Source organism: Alexandromys fortis, unplaced genomic scaffold (genome assembly GCF_014885135.2).
Source record: "Alexandromys fortis isolate MF-2015 unplaced genomic scaffold, M_Fortis_MF-2015_v1.1 scaffold_144, whole genome shotgun sequence".
In the NCBI taxonomy this organism is placed as follows: domain Eukaryota; kingdom Metazoa; phylum Chordata; class Mammalia; order Rodentia; family Cricetidae; genus Alexandromys; species Alexandromys fortis.
In genome coordinates, this window is record NW_026068021.1 from 4,197,027 (window position 1) to 4,223,046 (window position 26,020).

Consider the following 26,020-nt stretch of genomic DNA (forward strand, 5'->3'; position numbering starts at 1 on the left):
TCGTCAGACAGCATTTCCTCCCTGTGCTCAGGGTTCTTGTCTGTGAATGCATGGGAACATGGTGGTTCTTGTGAGACTGGCTGCGACCTCTTCCCTGAACTGAAGTCAGCATGGGTTAGTTCCTGGCCGGTCTTTTCCAGAGGCTCAAGGGGGATAGAGGTGGAAGCTGTGCCCTGCACAATTGAACGTGGGGACCCTTCGACAGGAGAAAGGCCATAAGGTTCTGTCTGGCTGAACAAAGCAGGGATGGCAAGGGAGACTCTTTTCCAGTGGTCCCACGTGGCACTCTGATTGGCCAGCTCCCCCCCTGCCTTTCACAAAGATCATCTATGGCACATGCCTGGACCTCATTAGCTTTGCTTGTTCTGTTGACAATAGACCTCAGCAGCTAGCAGCTGTGAGAGGCGGCAGGCTAGGAGCTGGGCTCAGGCTTAGCTGAAGACAGGTTCCCTGTTGGGGGCCCGCGCACAGGCCTCTGAGGCCCCCGGCACCCCTGCTGTGTCCCAGATCATCCGCTTCCTGGACCTCTCTCTAGGCTGGCTCTGTCAGGGCTACTGCTCGCTAGTTTTTCAAATTAATACAGATCATGTTCTTATGACTACAGACATAATCCCCAGATCTGGAAATGACCCAGTTGTCTACACCTGAGCCCGTGTGACACTATACAAGGCAGGAAGGTCACACGGAGTGCTCCACAGAGAGTGCTCCAACAGCTACCTCTGCAAAGTCACTGCAAGGACAAGTCCACCCGCCCCAGCCCCCAGCATCTGCCTCACAAGCCCAGGTCCCAGCTGTCACACTATAGTTAACCACTTCGGCTCTAACCCAGATAAATGTGCACATGTTCACACACAAGTATGCACATGCAACATGCACAAACACACATGTATCAGACAGGAAAAATGTAAATACACCCACATGCAGAAGAATACAAAATAAACACCTATACACACAAGCACACACATATAATAAACATGAGCACATACAACACATACCCACACAGAGAAGCACATATATGCAATATGCACATGAGTATATATACATAATATATGTATATAGCATACCCCATATAAGAAAACACATATAATACATATCCACACATGTGCAATTTACTCATACAAGAACATGTGCATGAAATATGCAAACACTTGAACATGCATGGAATACATACTCATATACAGAAGCACACATGTATCTATATGTACACTCATCCAGCATGTACAAACCCATGCATGCATGTTCCCCACATGCTGTGTATCCTCACACAGGTATCCTCATGTCTCAGTTAGATCCACTGGGCTTCTCACCTCTGCCTTGCTCAGACCTTAGATCTCTAAGCCCTCAGCAAACCCCAGTGGTAACCTCTATTCCTCCACCCAAGCCCTTGGGGGTGCAGGATTTTTCCCACCAGCCACCTGCTCTCTGTAACAATGCCTGGGAAATCAGACCACAGGCCTCAGTGAGAAGCTTGAGGAATCAGAGGCGAAGATGTCCAGAGGTGCTGGGCTGCTGTGAACCCTGGTTCCCTCCATCCTCATGCCAGTGCCCTGGTAGGGCTCACCCCATCTCTCACGGGATCCTTTCATGAACCCCCACCCCGCCAACTGCCCACGTTCAGCTGAGGGACTCTCTCACCAGCAGACTCATAGCACAAACGCAGACTGGCTTACATCCCTCTGGCTCTCAAGTCTTTGAGTGGCCTCCAGGACTGTTCCCATTCCTACGCCGCCCACTATTCTCGATGCTCATATCCTTGCTACTTCAGGGTCTCCGGTATCTAACTTCTCCTGCAGGGTCACAGAACTGCCCACCTGGTCCCAGCTCTTGGCCCTGTGTCTGCAGCTTTGCCTCTGATGCCATCCCTTGCTCCTGCAGGCTAGTGTGGCCCCGGCAGTATCGGAGAAGCGTGTCATAGCCCATGTTCCCACCCGATGCCATTCAGGCACCGTTAAAGCCTCCTGTGCAGTCACTCGTTCTGTCTGTGGCCAGTCTCTACCTCCAGTCCTGTTTTGAGGTGCTCTCCTCAGAATCTGCCTGCTCATGAGAGGCTTTGTACATACGGTGTGCAGAGCTGGTGGCAGGGTCGTCTTGCCAGTCCCTAGGCCCTCCAGTACCACGTTCTATGTTCCTCTGCCTGGTGTGCTCCACTCACAGAAGAATCTACTTCCCTCTGAAGCCGCCCCTTCACTCTTCAGTGTGGACTGTCTCACAGGGCAGCAAAGTGTGTCTTCCTCATGGTGCCTCAGCAGACACTCAGAGGGAAAGCCCAGTGACAGGCAAGGGTTGGGGCCGTATGGAACAGGGAATGGGCCTTCCCCCTGGACTCTGTCATTCAGCTTTAGAATGGGCACCTTTCAGACAAATTCCTTGAGGTCGGCGTGGTGAGTCACAGAGCAGCCCAGATGATAGGAAGGGGTCCAGGAGGCCCCTGGATGAATGAGTGAAGGTCTAAGGTTCTGACCTGGAATCCCCACTGAGACGCACATGCAAGCCTCAGAAAGCCAGACGGCCAGGCCACAGTACAGTCAAGGACGTGCACAGGCTGGGAGGCCAGTATGAGCGGACGGGAGATACAAAAGAGTCCTTGTCTACTTCTGGTCAGGCCTAGGCCTCTGCTGGCTCCACACCAGTGACCAGGATTGGGCAATCTGTTTGTTTTTGGGGCCTGGTCAAGGCACAGAGCAACGAAAGCATGCCTTGTTCACTAGGAGGCCAGGAGATCCTTGGAAATCTCTAACTCTGCTTGCTGGGCTTCAAACATGAGTGTCCCTGAATCTGGCCATGGCCACCCCTGTATTAAGTTTTGGTTAGTCTGCCAGACAGCACTCACTGAGGTCCCCAGCCTACCCCAGGAGCATGTTGAAGTCCCCTGTTTACCCTAGGAGCACACTGAGGTCCCCTGTTCACCCCAGGAACATGCCGAGGTCCCCTGCTCACCCCAGGACCATGCTAAGGTGCTCTGCTCACCTCAGGAACACGCTGAGGTCCCCTGCTCACCCCAGGAACACTATAAGATTCTCTGCTTACTAGAGGAAAACACTGAGGTCCCCTACTCACTGCAGGAACATGCTGAGGTTCCCTGCTCACCCCAGAACCACACTGAGATCCTCTGCTCATCCCAGGAACACACTGAGGTTCCCTGATCACCCCAGGAAAACACTGAGATCCCCTACTCACCCCAGGAACATGCTACACCCCTTCCCAACTGTAGAGCTTCTTTGAGGTCCCTTCCTCAATCCAGGATCACACTAAGGCCTCCTAACTGGGTGGCTCAGTGTCTGAAACTTCCCTCCCTCCCTCCCTCCCTCCCTCCTCCCTCCCTCCCTCCCTCCCTCCCTCCCTCCTTCCTTGCTTCCTTTGTTCGTTCCTCCCTTCTGTTGTTTTGGTCAGTAACAAAAATGAGAAAAAAAGTAACTAATACATCCACTAATGGCCCCCAAAGCCAGTTTGAGCAGAGCGTGGTCTTCTTTCAAATGATGCCATGGTTNCCCTCCCTCCCTCCCTCCCTGTATTTTTTTTTTGTCCTTCCTAGCACTGAATAGCATTGACCACAGGGTCCTGCGCTTCTCAGAGTGATTTTGACCCCAAGGCAGAGTTCTCTGCCCGAGACATTTCTCCTGTCTCAGCTGCTCCTCTTTTCCCCAGATCTATGTTATTATTTTATGTGTATGAATGTTTGGCTTGCATGTATTTAAGTGCACCATGTCTATGCCTGATGCCCAAGGAGGTCAGAAGAGGAGATCAGAGCCCTTGGGACCGGAGTCACAGATGGTTGTGATCCACCATGTGAGTGCTGAGTCCTGGACAAGAGCAACCAGTTCTCTCAATTGTAGAGTCACCGCTTTAGCCCAGTCTCCGGTGCGCTAATCCCATCTCTTCGCTTATACACCGCGCTTTGGGCCAAACCCAAGCATCAGCATCATGCATCTGTGACATGGACAACGTCTCCATCCCACCCTTCCTTCTCCACCTTCTACAGGCTCCTCCCCAACTCCTCCTTACTGGTGACCAGGCTTCCTGTCACCAGGAAAAGAAACACACAGAGAAACGGAGCCCCTAGTGCCACATCCATCTTCCCCTGACGGTATCTAAAGGCAGGTGCTCTGTGCCTGCCCTGTCAGGATGGGACTCTCACTGTCTGTCTCAGCTGGGCCCCTTAAGGACCTCAGAGGTTTCTGAGCAAGTCATGCCTTTCACCCATCTGGGTTTAGGTTGGACCAGCCTAAGCTGTAGGTCTCCAGACTGTCAGCTGCCGCCTCCCACTTCCTAACTAGGCTGGGGCTGAGCCAGGTCAAGGACATGATCCATATAGAAAGCATGGGACACCACCCTCAATCTTCAGTCTGCCACGAGGACTACCTAGACTCAGTCTGGGGTATGAGGTCCCCACTGTGATCTCACTGAGACAGCGAGTCACATTATAGTGTCAAAGGGACACACTGTTGGCCCCGGTGTAGACCACTGAGGTCACCAGTATACTGTACAACACTGGAAAAAGCCCCAGAGGGACTGGACATGGTCGCATATACCTACAACTTTAGCATTCAGGAGGCTGATGCAGGAGGATCACTGCAAGTTCAAGGCCAACCTGAAATACAGAATAGGTTCCAGGCCAGCATGGGCTAGAGTTGTTATGCCCCTTTACCAGACAATGTCTGGATCGAGGCTCAGGCAGCCTTTCCTAAAAGCAGTAGTGCCCCAAGGGCCTGGCACCTAAGCCTCATACCCTGGTCTGTGGCCTGTTCTTTGTTTACTTTCACCTACTCAAGCCTTGTTAAAGTCTTGTTCTTCCACTATTAAGGAGAGCCCATCACAAATAATACGCACGCGATGTCTGGGGAGGTCAAAGAATGTGTTGTGTGCTAGAGAGGTGACATAGACACACAGCAGCCTAGCTAGCCACCGCCACCCAGCTGTGACAGCCGTACAAACCACCCAGCCACACAACCACCCAGGCACACAACCACCCAGGCACAGACACACACACACAGCCATAGTCCATCCAATCGCACAGTTGCCTAGAGGTACAAAACCACCCAGTTACACCATCACGCAACCACCTATAGGCTTTCAAGTGATCTACAAGTACTCAGTTTGCTCCTTGGGAACCAGGTAGTCCGTAGGCTATGCTATCACACTGGCCAGAGGCTGGGGTGCTTCCCAGGCTTGGACCAGCCTCCACAAGCCACCCCTGGGACACTCAAGGTGGATGCTTCCAGAGAGCCCCTCAGCAATGTGCTGTGTTCTTTCCAGTCCCTTGGGAAATAAAAGCAAATGCAGCCAGGAATCAAATGGGCCAAGCTCAGGTGACATGTAGGATGGAGTCACTGTCCCCCCTGCCTTGTGAAGGAACCTCCCCCTTGAGATGAGTCTTTTTTTGGGGGGGTGGGTTCCTGGACCTTATGCTCCAGCTGTGCAAGCAAAGGGAACAGTCTGGAGGGATGGGCGATACACTAAGTTTTGTGGCTAGGACTTAACCTTGGTGTTTCTCTATGCTCCAGGTGCTACGTGCCTCTACCTGGATGTCCCAAGTGGGTCCCCAAATGTCATCAGCCACAAGGCCAGAAGCTTTCTCTTCTTCAATTGCTCCCATGTCCCATCACTGTGCCCAGAGAGGGGCTTGTACTGGCAAGTCTTGGCCAACTCAACATAAACTCGAGTCACTTTGGGAGAAGAACCTTAACTGAACAATCGCCTCTACCAGATCAGCCTTTGGGGTTGTCTATGAGGCATTAATAATTGATGCGAGAGGGTACAGGTCCCTGTGGGTGGTGCCACCATTGGCCAGGTGGTCCTGGACTGTATAAAAAGCCAAGCTGAGCAAGCCAAGGTGTGAAGCCAATGAGCAGTGTTCCACCATGCGTCTGCGTTTAGTTCCTGACTCCAGGCTCCTGATTCGAGTTCCTGCCCTGCCCTCCCTCAATGATGAACTATAACCTGGAAGCCAAATAAACCCTTAACTGTCTTAGTTGCTTTGGGTCAGTGTTTCATCCCCGCAACAAAGACTGACTAGGACAGTTTCCTAGGCGTCCTCCTCCATCACACTGCCCAGCCTCTCTGGGTACCCTCTTCCTCATCCACTTTCTCTCCCCACAGCCTCCTTCCTGTCTCCCCAGCACACCCAGTCCATACTGAGGCAGGAACTGACACCCCGAATACTGATCTGAGCCACGGGCCAATGTCCATGCCACAAATGTCCTCAGAGCAGGCTGCTGCCCAGCCTCCCTCTGTGCTCAGTCTATGCTCAGACCCTGGACTTTCCCACCGGACCCTGCAGGAATACGTGGCCCATGTCTTCGGGCATGACACCCCTTCAGCATGCAGCCCCGAGCACTTGGTAAGCAGCCAGAGGAGAAGGAGCTGAAGTCCACTGGGGACAGCTGTGTCTAGTACCTCCTGCACCAAAGCCTGGGCTTCAGACAGAACAGCTGAAACCTTGTAGGCACCTGATCCTGATGGTGCCAGCCAACCTCTTGGACTGTGCACACAACTCCTTCTGTGGCCTGGACCTATCTGACCTTTACTTGACCTTCACACTCACCGTGGCCTCGCTGATGGCTGCTTCCAGCTGAGTGTTCTTGCAAGGCTGTCTTTCCTTCCAGCCCTGACCCTCCCGACCCTCCTGAGGGAAGCCTGCCAGTGCATCTGCCTGCCCCACAGGTGCTCTTTCTCCCATGCATTCTGTGCTTGGCTGCAGAAGCAGCAAACCAGAGCTGCCGTGAAGGGCCAGACACACTCGCATTACCTCACCCCCTACTCAGCATCCAAGTGACCCACGTCCAGAGGTCACAGCCCTGTGGCTTTCCCACAAGCTTGGACCTTGAATCATGTCTGTGCCAGGCCCAACCCCAAAGCTCTGGAAGTATCAGCCGCTGCTAGATGAGTATTTCTGCCCTGAGACGATCCTGTTATATCAGGGGCAGCCTCGGGCATGCCTGGGAGGTTCTTTTCCAAGAAACAACTTGATAGTTGTATTGTTGAGGCCTGCAGCTAACTCCACCCTGCTGAGCTCTGCTCCTGTAAGCAGCCTCTGGAGAAGCATCGGGATTAGGCATACCCTAAGCTTTGTGACCAGATGATAAACTGAGTCCCAGTGGGGCCTCATGGTTTCTCTGACACACACACACACACACACACACACACACACACACACACACACACACAGAGAGAGAGAGAGAGAGAGAGATACATACACAGACACAAAATTATATTCAAGTTTAAATAGTTCACCAAAAGCACCAATAACAAAAATGAATAAATGGACACCCTAAAACCTCATAGCCTATACACTACCATCTATGTGATAAGAGTCATTTAACCCTTTGATAGCAGAGACAAATAACCAGCCAAAAGGACGGCAGGAGCGCTGCCCTGGTGCATCTCCAAAGAAGACAAACAGATGACCAACAAGCTCGTGGAAAGACTTTGGTGTCTGTGGCCATCAGGGAAATGCACGTCAAAGCCACTGTGAAATCCCACCTCCCACTCAGGAGGACAGTTACCATCAAAGACAGATGACAGCAGGTGCTGGCAAAGACAGGGGAAGCAGACCCCCTGGGCTGTGCAGGTGGGATGATAAACTGGCACAGATACCATGAAACAAATGAGAACGTTAAGAGCTCCAGTAGCCCTCCAAGGCTTGTGCCCAAGAGACCCAAAACATGGGCATGGCCAAGGTGGTAAAGCAATTGCTCTGTAAGCATGGAGAATTGAGTCTGGCGCCCAGAACCCGTGGGAAAGTGTGAGGCTTTGTGGCCTATGATGGTAATTCCAGTGCTGGGGACATGGAGACAGGCAGATTTCTTGGGTTTTCTGGCTGGCCCTTCTAGTAAGTTCTAGGTCAGCGAGAGACCCTGTCTCAAAGGAGGCTGATAGTGTTTCTGAAGACCACATTTAAGGCTGTCCTCTGGCCAATGCACATGCACCATACTTGTTATAAAATGGGCTCCTCTGAGCAAGTCAAATACCATTTTACACTGGATCAGCGCTGTCTGCTGCAAGAGCCTGTTATGAGCAGACCTACTGATACTCCCTTGGAGAAGGAGTGGGTTTGGAAGGTCATGCAACCTCAGCTGAGAATCCAAATGCTCCTCCCATGCATTTTTATAAATTCTGCCCTAATTGCATGTGACACTTGGGGCCTGCGAGGTGCATTGGCTCTGAACCTTTGTAATGCTGTGGCCCTTTAATACAGTTCTTTATGTTGTGGAGATTCCCCCAACCATAGAATTATATTTATTGCTACTTCACAACTGTAATGTGGATGCTGTTATGAATCACAATGTAAATTATCTGAAGTGCAGGATATGTGACCCCCAAAGGGGTCATGACCCACAGGTTGAGAACCACTGTCTATAGGATGGGGGAGGTTAACTGAAGAGGAGCGGTCCACCTGTGAAGCTATGGAAAAGTCACCATCTCCACTATTTACCTCTCTCCAGGGAAATTATTCTCACAACACACATGTACTCCCACATGAACCCCCTAAAATACATCCATGCATCCAACAGTTCAAAGCAGCACTTTTCATTACAGACCATGAGAACAATCCACGCTCATCAGCAGATGGATGGATAAATAGGGCATGGTCCATCCACACAATGGGCTATCACTCATCAATAAAAAGGAAGGGAAGTATTATCACACGCTCCAGCATGGATGAACTTAGAAAGGACGTCACCACTGAAGGCCAGACAGAAAGTACCATGCACCACACGATCCTCGGCCTGTGAAAACCCAGAATAAGCAAATCCACAAAGCGAGACAGTGAAACAGCGAGACGGGAGATTAGTGGTTGTCGGGTGCGGGTGCCGGGGCAGGGGTGGGGAGAGGCAGCTAGATTTTTACAGTTTCCTCTTAGAACTCAGAAAGCTCGTGGGGCTGGTCAGTCACTTGAGTGAGTGGTTTTGGAAGGCATGGTGTGCATCTGGCGTCAGGAAAGCCACTTTTTAACTAATAAAAAAAACCTTAAATACTTTAAAGCAAGAGTTCTCGAACTGTGGGCCATGATGCCTCGGGTGGGAGGAGGGAGTCGAATGACCCTTTCACAAGGGGTCGCCTAAGACTATCAGAGAACACAGATATTTACATTATGATCTATAACATTAGCAAAATTGCAGTTATAAAGCAGCAATGAAAATAATTTTCTGGTTGGGGTCACCACCACATGAGGAACTGTATTAAAGGGTTGGAGTATTAGGAAGGCTGAGAACCGCTACTTTAAAAGCAAGTCAGCTCCACCCCCTCCTCAAGAGTTCAAGGGCTGCAGTGCCGGTTGTGTGTTCTCCTCCCTCCCTCCTCCTCTTCCTCCTCCTCTTCCTCCTCTTCCTCCTCCTCCTCCTCCTCCTCCTCCTCCTCCTCCTCCTTTCTCCTCCTTGTCCCTCCCTTCTTTCTTCCTTTCCTTCTCTTCCTCTTCTCCCCTTACCTTTCCTCCCCCTCCTCCCACAGAGACTCATTCTACATTCCAGACTAGCCTCGAAACTCAGAGCAATCCTCCTGCTTCAGCTTTCAAGGTTCTGGGACCACAGCGGTGAGCTGCCATGCCTGTGGGGCATGTGTCTTTTAGTGTCTACTAACATACGTACTCCTAACACTGCGTGACAGCGAGTCCTGGAGATCCTCCTGTTTCTACTTCCCCAGTGCTGGGACGACAGGCACGCCCCACTAAGCCTGACTTTTTTTCTACGTGGCTTCTAGAGATCCGGCTTAGGTTCTCTTACTTGTGCCGCAAGCACCTTACTGACTGAGCTCTCTCCTCATTCCCTATCATGGGTTTTGACTTTTTAAGGCCATTGTCAAGAACCATAACTGTAATCATTCCATAGCCTCAGAGGAGCAAGGACAAAACGGGCAGCAGTGTCAGGTCCCGGGTCCTGCCCAAGGTCATCAGGGTCATCAGTGGCTTTGCCAGATAACTGGAGTCGATGAGTCTCAGGTGCCCAGAAATTTCTGGACCTGGTCCATGGAGGAACAGTAAAAGACCCAGACAGACAGTGTGGGAAGTTTACAGCAAACTGTGCCACCTGCCGGCATGGGGACCCCACCCACACCCCCCCCCCCCGCCCATTCTGAAGAGAAAATTCAGGCTGGCCTCAGATTCTGTCTTTGGTTAGTCTTAGATACATCCTTCCCTTTCTGAGCCTTAGTTTCCTTAACCTGTTTCCCCAGCAACACCCTGACCCGACTGATACCTCCCACACTATTTTATCCTTCTCCAATCACAGCCTTGAAAAGCCCTTTCTCCAAGGCCTTGGATAAACTGGAGAAGTAGGAATCCCAAGGGGCTTCCGCCCAGTCCCTTACGTGACCACTCAGGGATAGATGGTGTCCACCAGGTTAGGGGCCCCTTATAGGTCTCTGGACCCATACCACCTCTCAGCACCCCAGGTTTCTTGTTTGTATGTAGTTATGAACAGCGTGTCTTTAGACTCTACTGTGGGGATGAAACCAAACACCAAAACCCTGAGTGCAGAGACCCATTCCCCTCCCTCTTCATGGGACACAGGCTACTCGAGCTCCGGGGAATGGCTGTGGTTGCAGCTGTCCACAGCTGGACATACCTTTCCCTCCAGCTACTCACAGAGTCAGAACACAAGCCAGAATCCAGAACCACCCCCATCTCCTCTGAGGAGGCCATCTGGATCCCCAGGGTTTGCTGTCCTGAAACTCTGGGCCATGGGGAGCCTGTCTGGACAGCTCTGGACTTGACTATAGATTTCTGCCAGGCTTGAACACACACTTCTCAGACAGGAAGCACAAGCCTGCCTCACAGAGCCCATGCCCACAGAACTTGACTGAAAAGGAGATGTCATTTTCATTTATTGTCCCCAGATCTTGGCCAGCAGCAGGCTGTCCTGATCTATTTGTCACCTGGCTTGGCCCTAGTCTTATGCAGGCAGGTTCTCAAGGCACTGTCCTTGTGAAAACCAGAGGCCTTAAAATAGCGCGAGAATGTGGTTCAGTTGGTAGAGCGCTTGCTTAGCATGACGCCCTGGGTTCCTTCCATCCTCAGCACCGCATATACGGGGTGTGGTGGCACATGCCTGTAATCCCAGAACTATGGATGTGGAGAAAGAGGATCAGAAGTTCAGGATTATCCTCAGCTACAGAGCATATCTGAGGCCAGGCTAGGCTCATAAAATTATTTACCCAAGAAAAGAGAGCAAAAATGGGAAGAGGAGAGGAGGGAGGAAGGAAGAAGGAAGGGAGAGATTGGAGAGGGAGCAAGTCTCCTTCACACAACATGTGAAGGTACACATCTGTAACGTCAGCACCCTGCGAAACCTGAGGCAGGAGCATTGCTGACTTGGAGGCTAGTCTGGGATACAGTGAGATTCCATCTCCACTAAAGCCCCCTTAAGAAATCACAGGAAGTCATGCCCTCCTTGGCATCTGGCCCTCTCGGACATCCTGGGATGACCACACAGGCTACAGGCTATTTGGAGACCCTCTGCTTGTTCCTACAGGGCAGGGACATCCAATGCTTCACTGCATATACTACTCCCAAGCGGTGGCATCCAGCCCACCACTCTTCTCATGCCAAGCTGACGTCACTCCCTGCACAGGACAGATGCTTGCGGGGCACAGAAAACACCACTTTCTTGCATGAAGAGGGGAAGAAACGCGCGCTCAGTCACGCGGTCTTGCGGCACCCGTGGCCATGCGACCTCACAGGCAGCGGCAGAGGGCTCACTGTTTCCTGGCTTAAACCCTAGGACCAGGTTTTCCTTTGCCTGTGGGAGTGGGTAGTGCTCAGGTCTGGGCTCCTGAAGATAAACAGGCTCACTGTCCTTCTTGGGAAGCCAGGGAGGTCCACTTTTCTCCCCTGAACCCATGCTGGTCTTCCTGGGGACACGGGACAAACAGGAAGAGCAAAGCGCCTTCCCTGCTTCCGAAGTACTTAGCGTTTATTTTAAATTTGAAGATTAAACGGGAAGGGGGGAAGCTGGATTTGTAGAAATATCAGGGCAGAAAGAGGACACCTGGTCAGTCAGCACAGCTGGGTGGTCCCTGGGGACCTGCACCCAGCAGCCTCACTTCCACGACTTGCACGTTCTCCTTAGCCTTTGCGGCTGCAAACCATGCGGTAAAGAGCAACACAATAGCCTGGCTGCCGCAAAATGCAAACTCTTGGGCCGAGCAGGGTCTGTGGCAATGAGATACAAGCTCTAGTAACTCCCGAGTGTGCCGGGTCACGTGCTGCATAATGCTCCCTCACTGGTACTGTTGATGAGATTTCTACCTCTTCTGTGATGCTCCGTGGGGTAGCGAGCCCACTCTAGCACTGCTTTGTGTTAGGGTGAAGTTGTATGTGTGCACATGCATGCTCTCAATCTTATATGTTGAGGTAGGGTCTATCACCGAACCCGGAGCCCACCAATTCAGTTAGACTGACTGGCCAGTGAGTGCCAGGCATCCTCCTGTCGCTGCCACCCCAGCACTGACTACAGGTGTGCAATACCATGCCTGGCTTTTTACGTGGGTGCTGCAGATCAAATTCTTGTCTCGCGCTCTTGTGGCAAGCCCTTTACTGATAAAGCTATCTCCTCAGGATGGAGTTTTATGATGCACAGGCTCCCCACGGATCACCTGGACTGGACAGCAGGCCGAGAAATGACCATACCACCTGCAGAGCTCTAGATGGCAACCCCAGTCCTGTGTGGAGTCCCCCACAGTTTCCGAGCCTGTTAGAAAAATGCAGTCTCCCCTCCAGGGGTCCCTTACATGCCCACATTGCCAGCCCCTTGTTAAATGCAAACATTCACCCTCCCAGAACAAGATGGACAACCGTCCCCAGGTGTGGAATGATGGCTTCAGGCTGGAGAGGGACCAGGAGGGTGCAGACAGCCTGGCTACTCACTTAGCCACTGCATTTCACCCTCAGATAAATGTTGCCTCCCAGCCCGGCCTTATGCCTGCACACGGTGGCCCCGCCTCATGCCCACCCTAGTGTCAGGCACTTACTTCATGGGTTTGAATAGCGCCTGCCCGTAATTCTGGAAGGTCATGATGAGCTTCAGCTGTGTGCCCCCTGACTTCATGGCTGCAGGAGGGAGGGAAGAACAAACAGGGTGACTCAGTGGCTGCCTTAGGCCCCCCAACTGCCCCCAGGCAGCAGAATCAGACAAAGGTTCTAGGCACCAGCCAGTCGGATCTTTTTCAAGTGGTGAGGGGCTCCCATTGTGCCTGAGAAGATAGGGTTTGCAGCAATAATGCACCCCAGCTAGCTGGAGCCCCTTCTGATACAGCAGTCGGGTGTAAGCAAACTCCACAGTGTGAGCCCACAAAGGTCCCAGGGAATGGGCAGGTGTACTTGCCTGCCAGTCCAGGAGTGCAGCCACACACATGCACACCTTCACACAAACACATGCTCACATCTACACACACCCTATGCCCCCATGAAGACCTCCATACCCACAAATACCCCCACCCCACTCCTACATAAACATCCCCTTACTTACACACCCTCAATATCCACCTGCATCTACACACACACACACACACACACACACACACACCACTGCTTGTTTAGGTACAGGCAAGCTACTAGGATTTAGTGAAGGTCTGAGTGGTCTCTCTGAGAAGACCCCCAAATACCTATAGGTTAGAAGCTCCTACATCATTAGGACATGGAGGGATATGACAGCTTCAGAAGGTTCCAGAAGACACACTGCTCTGGCACTTCACCACATCAGAAAGCTGATGGATTTCCAAGACAATCTTTCTTCCCCCAACCTTGGATTTCTCTTTTGTTGATGAACGTGGGGAAAGGAAAGCCACGGGGGGTTTTCTGATCCAGGTCAGCTGTGGCAAAGGCCCCCAGGTTGTTCAAGGCACAAGGACACGAAGGGGCCTTCACACTGCACAATGTAGCCAAGCCCGTCTACATGGGAGCTTGCCTGGTGTGTACAGAGGCATCCCGTATCCTTGGCAGGCTCAGAGCAAGTGATAACATCACAGATGTAACGGAGTCAGAGCCTACACTGGACACGCGGGTAGACAGGAAGTTACAAAGGGCAAGATAACTTTAGACTCCTTAGTGTAGGAGGCAATGTAGGCTGTGCCTGAGGTCATTGTGAGAGCCACTCTTGGGGGAGAGAGGCCTAGGGTTGGTCACAAAAGAGCAGACGTAGGTCCTGGGGGGTTGTAGTGAGGAAGGCAAAGAACAGAAAGGCTGCAGAGGGGTCTCTAGAATCTGAAAACAGGTGGTGTGACAGTCAGGGGACATGCTCTTGCCATTTGGGTCCCAGGTATAACAGGACTGGCAGAGGACTGTGGCTGTCGGTACCAGGGTCAGGGGAGGCTCGTGTGTGTGTGTGTGTGTGTGTGTGTGTGTGTGTGTGTGTGTATGCCACAGAACAGGAAGTGTGAAGGTTTGGTGGAGCTGGGCATAGTGGCACACATCTTTAATCCAAGTACTTCAGAGCAGAGGCAGAGACAGGTAAATCTCTATGAGTTCCAGGCTAGTCTGGTCTGCATAGTGAATTCAAGGCTACCCAAAGTTACATAGTAAGACCTTGCCTCAAAAAAAAAAAAATGTTCAGTGGAAGAAAGGTCATGGTGGTCCATTCTGATCTAGACACTAAAGTCTGCTTAGCTTCCCCAGGCTGAATATCCTGGAAGAAATCTTTAATTTTCCAGCCTCAATTTCCCTTTCTGTAAAACGGGGCCATAGATGCTTACTTATCATTGTGCAGATATTTCCTTCAAATTAAAACATTTCTTCTTGGCTGGGTGTGGCTACACATGCTTTAATTTCCAGCACTTGGGAGGCTGAGGCAGAGGCAGGTGGATTTCTCTGAGTTTGAAGCCAGCCTGGTTTACACAGTGAGTTCCAGGACGGCAAAGGCTACATAATGGGGCCCTGTGTCAAAAAAAACTCAAACAAATAACAATATTACTCCTGGTGGGAGGCTCATTAAGATTTAGGAAGCAGGGTTGGAGAGATGACTCAGAGGTTAAGAGTACTGCCTGCTCTTCCAAAGGCTATGACTTCAATTCCCAGCAACCACATGGTGGCTCACAACCACCTATGAGATCTGGTGTCCTCTTCTGTCATGCAGGCACAACACTGTGTACATAATAAATAAACAAATCATAAAAAGAAGATTTAGGAAGTAAAAGAAACTTAAAAGGCTTAGGAAGTTCCTGAAACTTGCAAGATTCATGAGGGCCCCTCCTCCTAGTTGATACATGATACTCAGGGAAAGTCACATGATACTCCTTCACAAGGCTGTGGAGAGGATCAGGCTCAAAGAACAGCAGTGGCCTGGACTCACCTATACAGAGGGGACAGTCCCCCGGCTGGTATTCGCAGAGGACCTGGCTATAGGCTGTGTATGACGGGCTGCACTAGGGACTTAAGACTGACTTTGGGCTCCGCAGGACCAGAGTGGCTGGTACAAGATTGTGTCCTCCCCGGGCCATTACACACGTCATGCTCCTTTCAAACTCGGGATGCAACCACAGCAGTGAGGGCAGGTGTGACTACCACCCTGCCTTCCTTCTGAGTGACACAGCAAAGTGCTTACGGTTTGACTATTGAGCAAGCAGCTTATGAAACATTCATGCTTCAGGAAGCTCATTTTCCCCCTGAAGACAGGGACACATGGGTTTTTCAGCCCTGATACACAGACCAGCAACGAGCCTGCACCTCTCCCTCGGGAGCCTGGCAGGGGATTTTAATTTTCTGTTTTTCCTTATCTGTGCTTTCTAAATTTGCACAAGGAACATCCACCGCGTTTCTGGTAGAGCGGAAAAGAAGGAAGTGATTAAAAAGTTGGTGGCACCATCAAGTCTCCGTGTACGACCCATTTTCGCTTAATCACAGAGACTCCTGGGTTTAATGGTTCCTTCTTGGGCCAGGCTCTTTTTAAAGTCTGTAATCCAGGCTTTCAGATAGCAAAATATTGTGTTAATCTGGTCAGCTAGGTCTGTCTCCGCTCCTCCCCTGCCACCTGCTTTTCTTGCTTTGATCAGGCTCTTGCGTAACTGAAAACTAGCTATATAGCTGAGGATGACCTTGAACTCGTGACCCTCTCGCCTCTGCCTGTCCTCAGTGCTGTCTATGCAGTGCTGGGTACAGCCCAGGGCTTTAAGCATGCTAGTCAAGCACGCTACCCACTTAGCTACCTCCCAGTCTAGTCAGTCTTTTCCTAACGGGGTCCCATCTGCCTCTCCGTTGCCCTGACGCCATACATGGCCAGTTCCTCCCAAGGAGGCAAAAACCAGGAGCTCTAGAACACAGATCTCTGAGGTGACTGAGGTACAAACTGTAAAAGTAAGGCTCTGTCCTGACTCAGCCCACCCTTAGCCCTGCAAGCTGCCTGAAGCTGGCTGAGGGTATTCTCTGGTCAGAGCCCAGACCCCACATATCTGACACAGACTGTTTTGTGTTATAGCAAAGGCTCAGGGTGTCTGTCTAGGTGGGCAACAGATGCAAACACCCCCCAGCTTCTGTACTAGGCTGTCCCCATTGGGCACTAAGGAAATGGGCCACACCTGAGATATTGACTGGTGGCCCTTGGGGACCATCACCTTTGCTGGGCTTGACCTTGGTCGTCTCATCCAGGCGAGAGGACTGTTGATTCTGTTTGGGGGCAGTAGCTTGAATATTTTCACACCCACACACCCCTTGCTGCCTTTTAAGGGGCTGTTCTAGAAGATTAATGGAGGCAGGTGTTTGCATTGTAAGTGAAGGCCTCCCTAGGGAAGACTCACATTCAGAGAAAATGTCACTCAGCCTTTCCTGGCCTGTCTCACATGTCACTGAACTGGAGAAGCATGCCTGTGGCTCAGACGCCGGGCACCCACAGTCCCCTTCCACCTGCCAATCTTTACCATGAGGAAATGGGCATGGGGTACATTTATGTGGCAGCCAGAGGCAGAGTCGCTGACCCTGGCCTTGCAGCCACCCACCCTGACACGAGGGGCTGGACAATCTGAGCGAGCAGGCGTTGACGGTGGCTGCAGCCAGGTCTCCAAGCTTCTGGCCCCATTGAGAGGCTTTCCGGGCTTCGGGGCCATCACTGGCTCAGACCAGGCACACGTGGTGCACCTTCTGCCCTAGTGGCCTGCAGCCTGGTGTTACTATGTCACGCCGCCTCTCAGGGAGCTCACTTTTATTTTGAGAGTGGCAGTCACAAGAAAGCCCAGAAATACACCGATGGAGCTTGGCTTGCCAAAAGCCAAGACGGTGAGTGGGAGCTGGGCTCAATCCCTGCAGCTTCCTGGCTGCACAAGGAGAAAACAGGGAGGGGTGGGGTGGGATGGGACAACCCAAATCCCTACTGGAGACCACCCTCGGCTCCTGACCTTCCAACCCATGGCACTGAGCAGGCAATAGCCATTTACTTGGTGCATTTGATCTTGGGGTCCTTGTTATTTCAGGGCGTCCCTCTACTGCTGAGGTCTGTGACCGCAGTCACCCTCTTCCCCCACCCTACATGCATGCCCTGAGTCAGAGAGGCAAGGACCTGTAACCCTGCTGTGGCTGGTACTGCCTCTTGAGAACTACACTAGCTCTGTCTCATCAGACAGGAATGAGAAGTCCCCGCACCCCCTCCCCCCTCCCCGCTTCATAGGCAGTATTTCCGGGGCACCCCAGTCACGGGTCCTTTGTTCCTTGAAGCTCGCAGCCAATTCTCCAGATTCCATCTCCATCCATTCTTTCCCTCCGGCAGATCAATTAGTGACAAGGACTTCAGACCGGTGGAGTTATTTTCTTTTGTTCTGCCTTGTTCTCGATACCACGGGCCTTGATCTGACCTAGATGGAGCCACCTTAAGAGATCTCTGCTCAGGCCAGAGGCTGCCTCACCCTCTGCTCCCAGGGAGACTTCTCTCTCCCCTGAGTAATTTCAAGTGTAGAGCGTTTGTATCCATGATTGTACACGATTTGATTACCACCGGTGCCGGCCAAAGGCATGGCGGGCCATGTGTGTAGTCTCTTTAAAGGTAGCAGTGGCCCGTTTACCAGGCAGCCTGGAGCCTGGCTATAAATAAATCTCTATTGGCCTTGGCTAGCTGCTCTGTGGGCCACACAGAGCCTCATGAAAAGGAGCAAGAGGTTCTAAACAGGCGAGACTTGATGGAACGGGTCCAAGAGGGCGTGGAACACCCCCCCCCCCCCGCACCATTTTCCATCACAAGAGTTATTTCCCAGCTCCGTATTTCAAAGTGAGATGAAAAACTTGAAGATTAAAGCCACCACTTCTGGGGTTGGGGAGATGGCTCGGTGGACAATGTGTTTGCTGTGCAAGCACACAGACCAGAGTTTGGAACCCCAGAACCCAAGTAAAAGCTGTACAAACGTGGTGGCCACATGCAATCCTAGCCCTAATGAGGCGGACAGGGAATCCCCGAGCAAGCTGGCTAGCTAGGCTAGTTAGCACCAGAATGCTCCAGATTCAGTGAGTGACCCCGACTCAACAAGTTAAAAATGAAAAAAAGAATTGAAACACTAATGCCAGCTTCAGACCTTCACACCACGGGCACATAAACAGCTGCAGACACACGCACTCACACCTATACACACATGTGCACAGACACTAATAAACACAACACAGCTACTCAGACATCCTCACATATACTTACACAAAATTAAAAATATAAAAAATAAAGTAATCACTGGTCGGCTCCAGGGAAGCTTGAGTCAGAAACAAGGGGATACTACCCCACCAGCAAATCTTCCTTCTCTGTAGCCTCAGTTTCCCTAGTTGTGGGGGGAAGTTGGAAGGCAGGACTAGCTTTTGAAGGTTCCACTTGACTCCAGGCCATGGTAGCACCAGGCCCTGGGCAGAAGCAAATCCTGCCTATGGGCACCCAGCTTGTCACCTACCCAGTGGCTACGCTACGATGAATGCCCAGGAGAGACTATGTCTCAAGGAGCCAGATGTATGCTCAAAACTTTGGCTGGACCTTTACACCCACTACAACCTCTGTAGCAGCTCGGGATGAGTCAGGTTAGCCAGGGCGGCAGGGAGTTGCCTCCAACAGGCAGCCTCCAGGGCAGTGTGCAGTCTCCAGGGCATTGTGCTGTGGCCATGGCCAGTCATCTCCGGATGCTCCCTGCGGAGCGAGATGTCCGGTCCACTTCTGCAGGTGTAAACTCAGCAACCCTGAGAAGATACAGGCACCTGTTTTGACTCCAAGTCCCTAGGCAAAGCGGCTTGGTGTGTCTTGAAACATTGTTGCCACACGGAGATCCGCCAGGTAGCTGCTGTCCAGTTCTGCTCTTGCCCCTGACTCCTATTTATACCCCAAAGCCTTCTCTATTTGTGGGGCAGGTGTCACATCTTTGAACCTTCTGGGCAGCAGAACTGGTGGACTCAGAAAGGAAGCATTCCAGTGACGTATACCCTGCTAGCAGTGATCCCCAATACTAGGGGGTCAGAACCTCACAACCAACACTCTCAGCCCCGAAGCAGGCATGACCTCACCTTGGGAGAAAAGGGCACCTTTTACAATGATCTCAAACTCATTATGTATCAACTCCCAGATGCATTCGGGTTGGATCACATTTTGCTGCCAGGCAGCCGTTTGACTGAAGTCACTGTGGCTAGTGATTGGTGCAGCTGGGATCCCTCAGCACTCTGCGAGGGGGGCAGGGTAAGTGTCCTTTGTCTGCCTGGGTGATGGCCATTTCTACTGATTGCCTTCTGATAGCTGCTGGGCACCTGCAGAATGAAGGACCCAGCACGTCCATGTTGGGAATGGATGAAAACCACCTCAGCCATTGTGTTTAGCACATCAGTGTAGGATCCGCTCAAGCATCCCGTGGCCTAGAAGGGTATTGGCTGATTCCAGGACGCCCCACCAGACCAAGGCACAGGTCAAGTCTAGGCTGCTTCCTCATCAGCCACAGAGCTGTTCATCCTACTGTGAAGTCGGGGTCCTAGCACCACCATCCTTCCCAAGTAAATCAGACCATGAGGGGGGGGCTCAAAGTTAAGCACATGAAGATGAACAAAGTTCCTTGGGGTGAGCACAGCTTCTGGTGAGGCCCTGCAACCCCAGTCTGCCTTGATCTGAGATCCTGGGATAGATCCCCTCACCTTTGCATAGAACCGGTATCAGTGATAATAGGGACTAACAACCGAAGCCCCCACAACAGCTGGCCAGCTGTGGGGATCAGATAGCACTCAAGCTTGTTCCTGCACGAGCCTAAGGATGTCACCCTCTTCAAGGTCACTGCAGTACATGTTCCTTACTTCTCAGGTGAACGGTTCACAGAGGCAACAGTACTTCTGGAAGCTGGTCTCACCACTGGGTCTTTCCGCGTGCTAGGAAATTGCTCTCCCACTGAGCCACACCCCAGCCCCTCACTGGGGGATTCTAGGCAGGTGCTCTACACTTGAGCCACACCCCTAACCCCTCATTGGGGGATTCTAGGCAGGTGCTCTACACTTGAGCCACACCCCCAACCCCTCACTGCGGATTCTACTACTAAGCTACATTCCAGTCCTCTTTTCTGTTTCTGTTTTAAGAAAGGGTCTTGTTAAGTTACCCAGGCTGGCCGTGGACTTTCAATTTTCCTGTCTCAGCCTCCTGCATAGCTAGATGACAGGTTTCACTTTCATGCCCAGTTTGGGTTTTTCTTCAACAGTTATACTCCAAAGAGAAAGGGGCATGGACTGTGGCTCTTTTAAAGCAAAGTCTCTGTGCTAACAAGGACTATTCCTCACTCATCCTGAAGCCTCTGGATTCCGCACGGGGCATGGCAGGGTCAGGTGGGGGCGCACTCGGATTTCTCTGGGGGAAGAAGGGAGGGTGGAAGACCATTAGCTTAATCCTTTTCACTCAGTGAGTTGACCAAACCCTGGGGAAACTGGGTCCTGGCTTTTTCGACCAGGCAACAGCCCAGCACGCTGATCAGCAGAGCCCCAGACACCTCTAAAGAGGTGGTTGCCGCAGGCAGGCAGCTTCTAACTGCTCCAAGTCAGCAATTGGCCCAGAGCCCATAACCGGAGGGAGCCTGTTAGCAGATCTGCTTTCAAGACACATGGCAGGCTACCCAAGCACGTGCAGCTGGGCACACCAGGGCCACCCCTGCACAGCCCAGCCCTTAGCCTGTCCTATGCCACCTCTCCAGCCACAGGGACTATCAACCACTCACAACCTGACAACAGTCCAAAACCTGCTCAGAAACTGCTCTGATACGCTGTTTTCCTGCAACTGAAAACTGGATTTCACAAAAACCTGGAGATGTTCCTTTAAAACACCGCTCCATCCAGGACACCCAGGCTCCAGCTTTGCTCCCCCCTGACCTGGTGAGATCCCTGAACCCCTACTGAGTTTTGAAGGGAGCTGGTTCAGAACATCCACCCCGGCTGAGCCATGCAATCTAGCTGCCCCTGCAGGAGGAAGAAAGGTGGCCCACGCGCAGGTGCTGGCAGGAGGTGCGGCAGCCACTGTGGGTCAGCAGGGTATTCTTTTACAGGGGAGGGAGGGCCTATATGTCTGCGTGTATAACCCTATCAGGGGTCAAAGTGATGACCTACACTTGCCAGCAATGAACCTCGAAGCATCCATCTGGCTCCTGGATCATCAAGATGACCACCTAGACACCCCCAAAAGAGCAGCTCCTTTGCCAGTGACCTGCCTAGGAAGCCAGCTCCGCACAGCCCTGCTGTGCCCACACCAAGATGCACTTGCGCCAAGGGCAAGCAGGTGGCTACCTACCGACGCTGGTGATCTTCTGAGAGCCGAGGTCCTGCAACAACGCGTCAATGGCCGGGTTGTGCCTGGAGTACAGCTCATACCGGTTGATGCCGATGTGGAATTTGAGCCAGTTAGGATAGAGGTCCACGGCTGCTTCGCCAGTAGGCAAGAATTCTGCTCCTTCAGCACCTTCCTGTGGCCTACACGGAACAAAGACAGACAACAGTCAAGTGTCAACAGAGAGGCAAGAGGCCAAGGAATGCTGGGGAGCTGGTCCTGAGGGTCAGGGCTTGCGACTCTGGTCTCAAAGTACAGGTTCACTAAAAGCTGCCTGTGCACTGCCTTGTCTGCACTTTCCTCCCCGGCTGTGGTTCCACTGCCTAATAATACACCTGGAGGCCTGTAATTCCTATTTACCCTCCAGAGACGCCACAGACAACCCTAACTACCACTGGCCTAGACCCAGAGTGTCAGCGCTATCCCCGCGCCTCTGTCCTGGGGTCACCAAAAGTGCCCCCCATAAGAATGATGTCAACTGGAAGTGTGTGGGAAGGGACTGTCAGCTTTTCCTGGGACCAGACAGCCTGAAAGTCGTAGGCACACCCAGCCAGCCAGAAACCTCCCCAGCTTGCTGCCTTTGTTCCAAAGACCAGGGGCAGGATGATGCAAGGGGCTAAATTTGATTTTAACAAGTGCAGCCATAGGTGGGGAGGGCTGGACTATGGAATCAGTCACTTCAGCCCAGGTTCAGAATAAGACCTGCTGCCTGCCTTCTCTGGCCATGGGGTTGTCTGGAGGAAGAGCAGATTCTCTGGGAGTCTGCTAGGCTGGAGGGGAAGAGGGGCCACTTTAGCTCTGCTTCACTGACAGGTGAGGACTCAACTCCAGTCTGTCCTGCACTAGAAGCAAAAAGTGGGGTTGGGGTCCTCCAAGAAGCCACACCCTGACCACTCTCTGTAGTTTCTGCTGGATAGTTTCTGGCCAGCACAGCCCAGAAGCCACCAAACAGCTCCCATGTGCAGGCCCAAGGCACAGGGCCTGGTCACATTCCAGGGAGAGAAAGGATTTCTAAGGCTGTTTTGGACGGGCAGCCCGGGGAACCTTTGCAGGTTATTTGCTCTAGCCAGCTGGTGGTTAATATTTCACTCTGCAGGGCTTATTTGGATCTGTGCAGCCGTGGGGGAGGGGGCGGACACAAAGCTGGGCAGCTTGGAAGATAACTCCAGGATGGCTCGTCTTCCTCCCCAGCGCCAGGCAGGGTGGCCCGGTTCACGTCTTTGCCAGGAGGTCTCTCTCCACACTGCCAACATCACTTCTCAGCTGCTTTTGTCCCCAGTGATTGGACTTAAAAGACTTATTAGGTACATTCAGGCTTTCTTGAGGGGTCCACCCCGAACAGCTCACCCATCCGTCTCAGAGCCAGCAGCCCAGCCCCTCCCAGGGGAAGGCGGCTCCCACTCTCCCTGGCTGACTCTCCCAACATATTCATTCATCTGCTTCCTCAGCCTTCGCCAGGGCTGGCCAGCATGCTTCCTTGTAGGTGGAGCACTGGGCTCCCCTGGCTCCTGGTGGGCCGCCAGCTTCCCACACCAGGGTACTGGGGGCCTCCCAAACCCCATCAGCCCTTCTCCCTAGGAAATCGTTGTGGAGACAAAGGCAGGGCTCAGAGCAAGAGGCGCATCTGCCCCGCCCACCAGGCGTCCCTACCCAGCCTCCTTTAAGGGTTCCTAACGGTACACAAAATGCTTGGCCCGTGAAATAGCATTCTAGGGGGGTGTCTTTATTCCCGGAAGGAGCGGCCGTACCAGTCCCACCCCCGCCTCTCATTCTCTGCTCACCAGTCTGGATTTTCTGCCGCTGCCTTGGGGTTAAACCTGATGTCGCTGTTCACATTAAACAGGACGTCGTCCTCTGTCAGAGGAGGCACAGCACCCTGGTAGAGTGGATGCTCAAACAACTTGGCTAAGAGCGATCCGTCCCCGCTGGGGTCAGGGGGCGGCACCCGAGGCCGAGGCCCAGGGTCTCTTAGCAGCGGGCGGTGCGCACGGTCACGGAGTGGCGGGGAGCCGGGCTCCTGGCCCCGTGGGGCGTGATCACCCGGCTCTGCTGCAGGAGGCAGCTTCTCCAAGGAGTGGGAGGTTAGGTTAGAGGCTGGATCTGAGCTGAAGTCTTGCAGGATGCGCAGTGTGTGCTTGTTGGGCCAGCCTGCGTCGCCACCGGCCGACTCCCCCGGGCGGCTCCTCGCCTGGGCCCAGCCTGGGCCAGCTGCCTCTGCCGCCGGCTGAGCGCAGGAACAGCCGGGTTCCCCCGTGGATCGCGCAGCGCGCCGGTCCAGCTTGGGTAGCAGGTCAACAGCAATGTGCAAAGCGCAAGCCAGTAGGAACACCACTAGGATGAGCACGCGAAACCTGCGCACCAGGATCATCTTCATGGCCGCGCAGGCCAGCGTGCTTAGGGGGTTCCGGACGCGCGCTACACCGGCACCCCTCAGCTTGGCACCAAGCCGGCAACGACTCGCGGGTCAAGGTCCATTCAGCGCACGAGCAGCTACCAGCTCAGGGGCTGTCCCCAGACTCGGACGTCGTGGAGGACACCCGCTACCAAAGCACCAGCTCTCCAGGCCATCTCGGGGGGCAGCCAGTGGCCTTTGTCTGTGGACTTGGTGGCAGAAGTGACTGGGAACACAGCAGCGGACGAAGGTCTCCGGGACGGCTACCACACTCATTGGGCGTGTAGGCAAGAGGCGCGGCTGTTCATCCTGGCCGGGGCGCAAGGGTTCCGATCCAGAGTGCAAAGCTCCCGCTGGGCCACTCCGGGTGTTGGGCGGGTGACAAGGCTACTTCTCCGCGTTGTCAGGTTGCGGCTAGAAGGCCGGGCTGGAGAGACTGGGACGAGAAGGGGAGCGCGAGGGGGCGCGCGGGGCGAAGCCGCGATCTGGCAGGTGCAGCGGGCCGACCCGGAGCGCAGCGCCCGCACGGCGGAGCTCCACGCTCCCCGCGCCAGGCCAGCTGATATCCGAGCGCCGTGGAACCGCCCCCCGCGTCAGCGCCCGCAGATTGGCGGAGCAGCGGCCCCGCGAGGCCCGGCCGGCTCGGCGCTCGCCCGCGCTCCGCTCTCTCCTCCCCTCGGCCGCGCCCCGCGGTGTCGCCGCGCCTCCTCTGCGCTGAGCTGGGAGCCCGAGAGGCCCGACCGGGAACCCGCAGGCAGCGTGGACTCCGGCTCTGCGCGCGCGGCTCTCGGCCTGGTCGCCTGTGTCCCTGAAGCTCCGCGCGCCGCCAGCTGCAGCCGCGCGGCTCCTCCCCGGCGAGTGGAGGCCAAAAAGCAGGCCAAGTCCCTCCCCGGAGCCCGCGGGGCGTCTGCGCAGCCGGATGAGCTCCCCTCCGGGCGGTGTCCTGGCACCTCGGTCCCCGCAGCCCGCTAAGTGGAGGACGAAGGGGCAACGCTGCCACGCGGCGGAGAAAACGGCGGGGAAGTGCGTTGGGCCCCAATCCGAGGGGACGCCAGAATCGCGGCAAGGCTGCCGGGCCCACCCCACCCCAGGGGACACGCCTGCGCCTTAACCCTGGCAGCGCCGCGCCTGACTTGGCTGAGAGGCGCGGATGCGCGGGCGGTGGGCGGGACACGTCTCACTGCTTGCCCTCTGGGATGCTAAATCGGGGTGCACACTTAAGGGAGATCTGCTTCTACCACGTGGCCTCTTCTGTGGCCACCGGGCTTCTGGGTCCCCAATCCCAGTAGGAAATAGAAATCCATGGGAATTTCCGCCTAAAATTCTGGGAAGGTAAGGGAGAGAGGGTCACACACAGATCACAGGCTGAGCAGACCTCCGGGCTTAAAGCACCTGCATATTTCCACAGCAGCCCAACCCAGCTGCCTCCGTAAGAGACCGAGGGGCGGAGCCTGTGCGCTAAGGAGCCCCTCTTTGTCATGCTCTCCTGGCTGTGCTCCCAGGCCCTCTAATGCTCTCAGCGAGCCTGAGTTTTCTGTGAATGGAGCGTACAGCATGTTATTTCTGAAGCTCCAACGATGAGTCTATGGTAGCCGACATCCAATAGATGGCCACTAGCTGCTTGTTAGGGAAGAGGCGGATCGCAGACAGCTGGTTAGCAAACGTGCCTCCTAGGCCGCTGGGAAGGGAGAGAGGAGTGGCGTTCCATACTGCTGTAACAGGAGCTGATGCCTGTGTTGGACCGTGTCGGGGAAACCCAAGAGTGCGGTGGATGGGGCCTAAAGAGAGGTGCACCCCAGGAAGCATTACACCGAGGAAACAGACACTGCATTCATCCTTCCTCCCACTCACACAGACCATGAGTTGGTGTGTAGACCCATTCCAGACGGTCCAGGAGATGGTGGACCTGAGG

At 53.6% G+C, this 26,020-nt stretch overlaps 1 protein-coding gene across 1 annotated transcript in view; it reads right to left on the reverse strand.

Annotated features, from left to right (window-relative positions):
• Positions 1-24,133, reverse strand: part of Fam20c (FAM20C golgi associated secretory pathway kinase) — a 52,935-nt gene extending 28,802 nt beyond the window's left edge. The window contains exons 1-3 of the mRNA XM_050163203.1: positions 23,498-24,133; positions 21,681-21,859; positions 12,964-13,042 (exon numbers count right to left, since the gene is read on the reverse strand). Of these exons, the coding sequence (XP_050019160.1) occupies positions 12,964-13,042; positions 21,681-21,859; positions 23,498-24,090 (851 nt within the window). The 5' untranslated portion in view covers positions 24,091-24,133. The remainder of the gene's footprint in view (positions 1-12,963; positions 13,043-21,680; positions 21,860-23,497) is intronic.
• Between the last annotated feature and the right edge of the window lie 1,887 nt (positions 24,134-26,020).